This window comes from Hippopotamus amphibius, chromosome X (genome assembly GCF_030028045.1).
Source record: "Hippopotamus amphibius kiboko isolate mHipAmp2 chromosome X, mHipAmp2.hap2, whole genome shotgun sequence".
NCBI lineage: Eukaryota > Metazoa > Chordata > Mammalia > Artiodactyla > Hippopotamidae > Hippopotamus > Hippopotamus amphibius.
This window is the reverse complement of record NC_080203.1, coordinates 90,958,301-90,966,574: the sequence shown is the minus strand read 5'-3', so window position 1 is coordinate 90,966,574 and position 8,274 is coordinate 90,958,301. Positions and strand designations below refer to the sequence as shown.

General features: G+C 53.1%; 1 protein-coding gene across 2 annotated transcripts; it reads left to right on the top strand.

Moving 5' to 3' along the window:
- Nucleotides 1–929: 929 nt before the first annotated feature.
- Nucleotides 930–7,999, top strand: TSPYL2 (TSPY like 2). 2 transcript variants are annotated; one of them, XM_057719156.1, is made up of 7 exons: nucleotides 930–1,861; nucleotides 3,141–3,218; nucleotides 3,346–3,457; nucleotides 3,543–3,688; nucleotides 3,821–3,918; nucleotides 4,246–4,994; nucleotides 7,296–7,999. In XM_057719156.1, exons 1-7 carry the CDS (start codon nucleotides 1,064–1,066, stop codon nucleotides 7,463–7,465), a joined length of 2,151 nt encoding a protein of 716 aa, XP_057575139.1. In that variant the 5' UTR covers nucleotides 930–1,063; the 3' UTR covers nucleotides 7,466–7,999. The 2 variants fall into 2 exon arrangements, with proteins under 2 accessions (XP_057575139.1, XP_057575138.1); XM_057719155.1 differs by having other exon boundaries at nucleotides 3,108–3,218.
- Nucleotides 8,000–8,274: the final 275 nt, after the last annotated feature.

The window sequence follows — 8,274 nt, the reverse complement described above, 5'->3', positions numbered from 1 at the left end:
AAGAGGCAGTGATTTGGTTAGGGTTTAAAAGTGAGGAGCAGACCCTTGACACGAATCCCAGACTGAAGCCAGAATCCCATCACCGTGCCTCACGAGAGACCATCCAGCTGTCCCCCCAAAAATCTAAAATACAATTAAAAACAGCACACACTTAGAAAATGGGAAGGAAAGGATGGGAAGCAGAAGTATGGAGTCGATGGATAGAAAGTCCTAGAAAGATCTAGGAGATGAACTGAATCACAATCATTTTCATGACGCAGAGGAAGTTACTTTTTTGGTGTGATTATTATTGCTAGAGCCATTTTGCAGAAATGGGAAACGCCACGTCAAAACCTGGCCGCAAACCAAAGACCCTCGATTTCTAAACCCCAGGCTCCTTGAGGGCCACTCGAGCCCCGAGTTCGCCGCCTCCGAGTTCGCCGCCGCAGGGGCGAAAGCCAGGGCGAGGGGCAGGGACAGATTTAAGAAGTGCGTAGCTGCTGACGGGGAGGGGAGAGGAGGGGGAGAACGAGAGCGAGGCTCTCGAGTCTCTCTGAGCACATCCTGCTCACTGCTTGCGCTTGTTTTTTGTTTTGCGTTTGGGGCTTCAGAACCACTGGTACTTTTCCCATTGGATAAAACCTCGGCAAGGTGAGGGAGAGGGGCTTCTTCCCCTCAGCTCTCCCCGCGGCCAATCGCCCTGCACCGTCCCTACAGTCGCTGAGGGAGTCCGCCCAGTGATTGGCGGGCCCGAGGGAAGCCAATGGGAAAGTGCTGAGGTGCGGTGTTGGCAAGCAGATTGCGTGCGAGCGGGCAGGGGGCGGGGGGGCCGCGAGGGCCGCCGCGGCGGCTGGCAGCCAATGGCGAGGCGGGACGGCCCCTGGCGTCGGCGAGGGGGCGGGGCCTGGCGCTTGGCGCGGAGGGAGTAGGGCAGGCGTTGTGGGAGGGAGCGCCAGAGCGAGGCCGAGAGCAGAGCTGGTCGCGTGAGGCGCGGCGGCTCCGCTTCAGGTGTGACAGGCAGCGGCGGCCCGGCTGAGAGCGAAGGGGCTAGCGCGAGCCCCTGAGCTGTGTAAACGCGGTTACCATGGACGGCCCGGATGAGGGGCCTCCGGCCAAGGCCCGCCGTCTCAGTAGCTCCGAGCCCCCTCAGAGCGAGCTGCCGGCGCCGCCGCCGCCGCCGCCTCTCCTGCGCTTGCCCCTGCCTCCACCTCAGCAGCGCCCGAGGCTCCAGGAGGAAACCGAGGCGGCACAGGTGCTGGCTGACATGAGGGGGTTGGGACTGGGCCCCGCTCTGCCCCCGCCTCCGCCCTATGTCATTCTGGAGGAGGGGGGGATCCGCGCGTACTTCACCCTGGGGGCTGGGGGTCCCGGCTGGGAGCCCGCGATCGAGTCGGGGTACGGGGAGGTGCCCCCTCCCACGGAGAGCCTGGAAACGCTGTCTCCCTCGGAGGTTTCTGGGGGAAGCCTGGAGATTGACTTCCAGGTGACGGAGCCCAGCAGCTTTGCAGGAGAGAAGGCCCTAGAAACCTGTAGCGCAGCGGGGCGGGGGTACCAGAGATTAGCCGGTCCAAGGGGGAGGGAAGAGACTGTCATCATCGTGGAAGACGACGACGAGGATGAAAAGGAAAGTGTGAGGAAGAGGAGGAGGAGGAGGAAGAGGAAGCCCAGGAAGGTGAAGAGGGAAAGCCGAGAGAAGAATGCCGAGAAGATAGAGTGCATCCTGCAGGCGCTGGAAAACATTCAGCTGGACCTGGAGGCGGTGAATATCAAGGCGGGCAAGGCCTTCCTCCGTCTGAAACGCAAGTTCATCCAGATGCGGAGACCCTTCCTGGAGCGCAGAGATCTCATCATCCAGCATATCCCAGGCTTCTGGGTCAAAGCAGTATCCTTGTCATCTATACTCATGGGCCAGGAGCCCATGACCAGAAATGGGGGGTGGGGTGGGGGGAGGGACAGGCTGGGTGAAAGGGTGTGGGGGCGGGCCCCTATTGGAAGAATGACGAGGTCTGGTGGAGGAGGGATGGAAGGAGTGTGGCAAAACATCAGAGAAGCTGGACTGGAGATGGGGGAGGGGGGCACATAGCATAAAAACGGGACCACAGATGGGAAAGGGGGAGAGGAGGAGCATAACATTAAAAAATGGATCACAGACAGTGAAAGGGGGAGGATAGTAGAGGGGCACACAGCAGAAAAATTGGACCAGAGATGGTGAAAGGAGGAGGGGAGGGGCACACAGAAGATAAACTGACTCAGAGAGAGTGAAGAGGGAGGGGAAGGGCGCACAGCAGAGAAATGACCCAGAATGGGTGCCCAGGTCACACATGGCTGTGCAAGCCTAGGTCTCTGCTTACATATTAGGAAGACCCCAATCTTGGCTGGAGAGGAGGGGGTAGAAAGGGGCTGGAGCCCTGAAGGATCAGGAAAAGGAGTACCTAGGAATGGAGATCAAGGAGTTAAATGAAGGAAAGGGAAAAATAACAAGAATTCACTATTGGTGATCAGCTTATCTCTGGGGGACCATGCAACCTGTTAGGAACACATGGATTTAACATCTTAATAGAATGACATGGACACAGACCCTTGGCACTCTCATACAAAGTATCACATGATCACAGGCCCTTAGCACCCAGGCACAGTATTATGTGGCTACAGGTTCTCAGCACACGGACCACAGCATCACCTGGACACAAACCCTCAGACCCAGACACAACATCATGTGGACACAGACCCATAATACCCAAGTGTATAACATCATGTGATGACAGGCCCTCAGCAACCAGATATAGCATCATTTGGGCACAGGCCTTCAGCCCCCAGACACACAATGTTTTGTGAACACAAGCCCTCAGCACCCAAAGATGCAACATCACTTGGACATAGACTCCCAGCACCCAAACATAAATGTGAACCACGGCAAGGCCACCTAATACAGAGGTCTGACATTTTATAAACACAGGCTCTCACCATATAGACAGTATCATGGGAATAAAAGTATGGGTCATGTCCCGTGACCCACTTGCTCCACACACATCACATGAGCACAGAAGGAATTCTCCTGCTCCAGCCTCTTTCTTGTTCTGCCCTGCCTAGTCCTGCCTGGCTTTCCTTCCCTCCTTCTCATTGAACAGTCACTCCTTGACCTAAACTGCTCCCTCCATCAGTTCCTCAACCACCCCAAAATTTCAATCTTGATCAACCAACGCGATGAAGACATTTTCCGCTACTTGACCAATCTGCAGGTCAGGCCAAAGAGATATCTTTTCAACTGGGACCGGGCAAGGAATCTGGTCCTTGGAGGTGAGGGGGGGTTGGGTGGGAAGGGTCATCGTGTGGTGGGAATTCCACCATTATCCCCACCCTGAGCAGGTACAGGATCTCAGACATATTTCCATGGGCTACAAAATGAAGCTGTACTTCCAGACAAACCCCTACTTCACAAATATGGTGATTGTCAAGGAGTTCCAGCGCAATCGCTCGGGTAAGAGGCAGTCCCAGAGCAAATTCATGCCCCTCCCCCATCTATCCTTGTCCAGTGCCCTCTCCATAGCCTCCTTTCCCCCCAGGCCGGCTGGTGTCTCACTCCACCCCAATTCGCTGGCACCGAGGCCAGGAACCTCAGGCCCACAGGCACAGGAACCAGGATGCCAGCCACAGCTTCTTCAACTGGTTCTCAAACCATAGCCTCCCAGAGGCTGACAGGATTGCTGAGGTGGGGCCCCTCTTGGCATTGCCAGGGAAGGCCTTCTTGCTAGGCTTGCCCCTGGGTGCCTGGGGGTTTGGGAGTAGGCTCTGGGGCTTGTACTCATAGCTCTCTTCTTCCTTCCCCCATCTCTTTCAACAGATTATCAAGAATGACCTGTGGGTTAACCCTGTGCGTTACTACATGATGGGAGAAGGGGGCTACAGGGCAAGCAGAAAGAAGCAAGAAAAGGAGGAAAGGTGATGGTAGGGGTTGATGACTGAGAGGTGGTTTGTTAGGGGTGGGGCAAAGACTAGACTAGTGTCACACAGTATTTGTAGAGCCAAAAGGGACCTTTGAGATAATCCAGTCCAATATGTTTTACAAGTGGGGAATGCTGCCCAGAAATGGGCATGATCAGCCTGAGGTTATGCAGTCAGGGGCAGAAATGGGACTCTCCCCACCTAGCCTCGTCCCTGGGAATCCTTGTAGCCTACTGCCTCCCCAGTTACTTACCACCTTTCAGTGTCTGCTCTGGGTACACCACCTCCCACCAACCCTATACTCAACCCCAGGCTTCCCCACAGTAAAAACAGGGATGAATATGAGGTGGTGATTGTGGAAGACTCCGATGACTATCACATCATGGAAGACATTATTGGAGAGACCTCAGACAGTGATGGTATCACCGACAATGAGACCATTCATGACATCAAGATCTCTGACTTCATGGAGACCACTGACTGCTTCGAGACCACTGACAACGAGATAACTGACATCAACGAGAGCCTCTGTGACAGCGAGCGCCCTGACCACAATGAGAGCCTTGACAATGAGACCACCGACAACAATGAGAGCCCCGATGACAACGAAACCACTGATAACAATGAGAGTGCTGATGACAGCGAGACCACCGACAACGAGAGTACCAATGACAACAATGAGAACCCTGAAGACAACAACACTGATAACAAAGAAGAGAACCCTGATGACAACGAAGAGAACACTAATGGTGATGAGAACCCCAAAGGTGGCAACCAGAGCAGCTACGGCAACAACCAGGACAGCAGCGACAGTGACAATGAAGGAGACAATGACGGCAGTGATATTGAAGATAATGACGGCAATGAAGGTAGTGATGATGACGGCAATGAAGGTGACAATGAAGGCAGCGATGATGACGACAGAGACATTGAAGACTATGAGAATGACCTCGAAGACTCTGACAAGGATCACCATAACAGCACCAACCAGGATGACTATGAGGACGAGGTAGAGAACATCTCCGAAGAAGAATCATCAGTGGAAGAAGAAGAGGAGGAGGGCAGTGAGGAAGGTGAGCTAGACCCTCACCTCTTGTCTTACCTCCTTTCTCTTCTCTCAGAGAAAATCTGCCCAGGGTCAGAGTATCAAGGCATGAGCAAAATCTGCTCTTGTGGAGAAAAGAAAAAAGCATTCTGAGTAAGTTTTTAAACAAAGCAAGGCCAGGGAACATTTAACTTACATATGTAACAAAACCAAAGAAACGAATTTCAATTCTTGGTGATGAGTAGATAGGTCGTAACAGAGCACAAGATAAATGAAGCAGAGAGAAGAGATAGGAGGCAGTGGGTGGTAAGCTAAGAAAGACAGGTTCCAACACAGAGAGAGGGAAAAAAAAGTGGCAAACACATTGCAATTCAGCACACTCTGTACCCAGCCCTGGCCTTCTGGGAACTCCCAGGCTTGTTTGGGGAGCTGGGGGTGAAGTGAACAGTGTGCTCAGTGAGTTTAGAAGAGGGAGGAGCTAATTCTATCTCCAGAATCGAGAAGGGGAGAACTAGAGAAAGGAAGTGACATTTGAATTGGAGGCTGCCTTCACATTAAGGAGCATTATGGGGCATTCTTGTTGGAAGGGATCACATGAAAAAGAACCTGGAAGTGTGAAAATGCATGATATGTTGGGCAGGGTTTCCGAAGCTGTCTTCTGAGGACCCTTCACTGGTTCCAAAAGCTGCTCACAAAAAGGCTCAGTGGTCAAATATGTTGGGGAAATACTGCATACTATAATATCCTTATGTAGAGTCACATGTATGTTGGCACCTTAAAGGCTCTGATAAGTCTAAGAAACCTATTTAAACATTGTGGAAATCAGCATTTCCCACGTATCTTGATCACAGAAGCCATTGTTCACTGTCCACCAAAGAATACATTTTAGGAAATGCTGAGGAAGGATTGCACGTGGGGAGTTGAGGGAGAACGCAGTATTTAAGGTGACTGCTAGGTTTGGTTCTGGCCTGGATGACTGACCAAAGGAGGTACCATTTCCTGAGATGGGGAAGGGCATGATGGTGGAATTGGTGGGATGCAGGGAGGAACATGGAGTCGGAAGGGCTTGTTGGACATAAGGTACAGGTGGCTCAGAGGCAGCTGGTTGGTGATATGTCTGAGAAGTCAGAAATTGTAAAGAAAGGAGATAACAAGCCAGAGCAGAATCCTAGCTCTGGATTCTGGGGCCAGTTAATGTTAATTGGGTCCAATTAACATTAATGAAGTGTTTACTATGTGCCAGGCACTATTCTAAATGGTTTCCTTGCTTTAACTAATTTAATCCTCACAGCAACTCTTATGAGGTAGGTACTATTATCCTCCTTTCATAGATGGGGAAACTGAGGCTCTGAGAGGGTAGAGTTAGGAGAACTAGGTGGTGGAACATTCTAAGGAGGGGATTGTCATCAGGGTCCAGTGCTTCTGAAAGGTCAAGTAAAATGAGGACTGGGATGTGTCCATTGGATTGGGGGCTGAATAGATCATCTGTGACCTTGGGAAGAGTAGTTTCAGTGGATTGGTGGGGGCAGAGCCAGACCACATTAGGAAGACGGAGGGAATGAGCAGGGGTTAAGGTTATAGAGTCAAACCTTGGCTAGGAAGGGGATGGCAGAAAGCAGACAAGGGATATGTTTGAGCCTGGCTGTAGGCAGGCAGATGGAGGAGAAGCAGGCCCCCTGGGGTAGGTGGAAGGAGCAGGAAGACCAACCACTTCTGGGGGTTTTGGCCATGGTATCCCTGGCAAACTTCCATTCAGGGCACCGAGGAAGGAGGAATTGAATGAGCGAGTAGACTCAATCTAGACATGTTTTTAGGTAGGAAACTGAGGGAATTGCCGGCCCCATCCCCTCCTACTCAGTGGCATCTCTTCTTTCAGAGAAAGGGAAGCAGAAATATCTGCACAACCCTAGGGTAGGAGCGGGGGTGGGGAATTGGGCTGAAGAAGACAGACTGAGACCTATTTGGATCAGACTGGGAAGAAAGGGAGCTGCCTCTGGATGAATAGAAGGTTTATTCCGCTGAGGTCAGAGCTCAGGAAGAGACACACACTACACACAGGGGGAGAAAAAGCTACTTTCAGAGATACATCTATTTTGATAGGACAGACGCAGCCCACCCTGCCTTCCTGCTTCCCTCCCACTCCCCCTTACTTTCTGGGCTTGAGTTCCCACACACACTTGGCAGCTTGTTCCAAGCAGAGGCATTTGGTGAGTGGTCCAAGGGCCCCAAAAGCCCTGACTGTGGGCTCTGTTCCCTGTTAAGAGCGACATCTACCTGCCCACCTCACGATCCTCCTCCATTTTCCCCTCCTTGCTTCTCCCCTGTGCAGACAGTGAGCAAGAAGGTGAGGACAGCGATGATGAGGAAGGAAGCGAGGAGGAGGAAGGAATGGAAGAAGACTCAGAAGGAGGGGAAGACTCGGAAGACTCCGACATGGAGGAGGTGCTTCAGGCCCAAAACCCTTGGGCTAACCCGGGGAAGAGGGGCAAAACGGGATAAACGTCTCACCCTTGTGGGGGCTGCCTCTCTGTATCCCTCTCCCTCTGCCCCATTTGCCCTCCCTATCAGCTAGGGCCGAGCGGCCCCACATTGCACTTCTGGGGGGTGACTGACTTCGTACACGGGTTTAAAGTTTATTTTTATGGTTTAGTAATTGCAGAGTTCTTATTTTGGAGGGAGGGAAAGGGGGATTCCCCCTTCCTTTTGGCCCTCCTCTCCCGCAGGCTTCTGTGTGCTGCTAAACGTATTTATTGTGATGCCTTGGTCAGGGCCCCTCTATCCCCCTCCTCGTGCTGTGTGGAGTGGACACCCTTGATCCTGAAGCGGGGAGGGCCGCTGTGGCCTTGGGGGGCTCTACTGCCACCCTGTTCTCCCAAGTCTATCTCTTTCCCTCCATCCCTCGCCTTTTCCCACTGTGCCCGCTAGCCCGCCTCGGTGTCTATGCAAGGCCTCTTCGCCACTGCGGTATTTCTGTCCCCCTCCCCCAGAAGTCCCGCCTCGTTCCCTGTGAACCGTGGAAATCCTAATAAAATTCTGAGCAAATTCAAAGTGCTGCTTCAAGTCTTTTGTCCCACCCGGTGCGCGATCCCCAGCAGCCGGTCCCCCTTCCCACAGGCCCACAAGTAGCCGCCTCGTCCACGCAGTAGTTGCTGGGGGTGGGGGTGGCAGGCTAGGGGAGAGCTCCGCGGGACCGCAGAGTGTTGCGTCAGGCCAATGCGGACCATCCTGGCCAATGGCAGGGCGAGGCTGAGGAAGCCCCTCCCTCTCCGGGCGGCCGCAGTAGACCCAGGCAGGTAGCAAACAGCTTC

Coding starts and splice junctions, on each gene's coding strand:
- TSPYL2 (XM_057719155.1), top strand. CDS start 1,064: ATGGACGGCCCGGATGAGGGGCCTCCGGCCAAGGCCCGCCGTCTCAGT. Junction 3,458..3,542: donor GTTCCAGCGCAATCGCTCGG/GTAAGAGGCAGT, acceptor CTTTCCCCCCAG/GCCGGCTGGTGTCTCACTCC. Junction 3,919..4,245: donor AAGCAAGAAAAGGAGGAAAG/GTGATGGTAGGG, acceptor GCTTCCCCACAG/TAAAAACAGGGATGAATATG.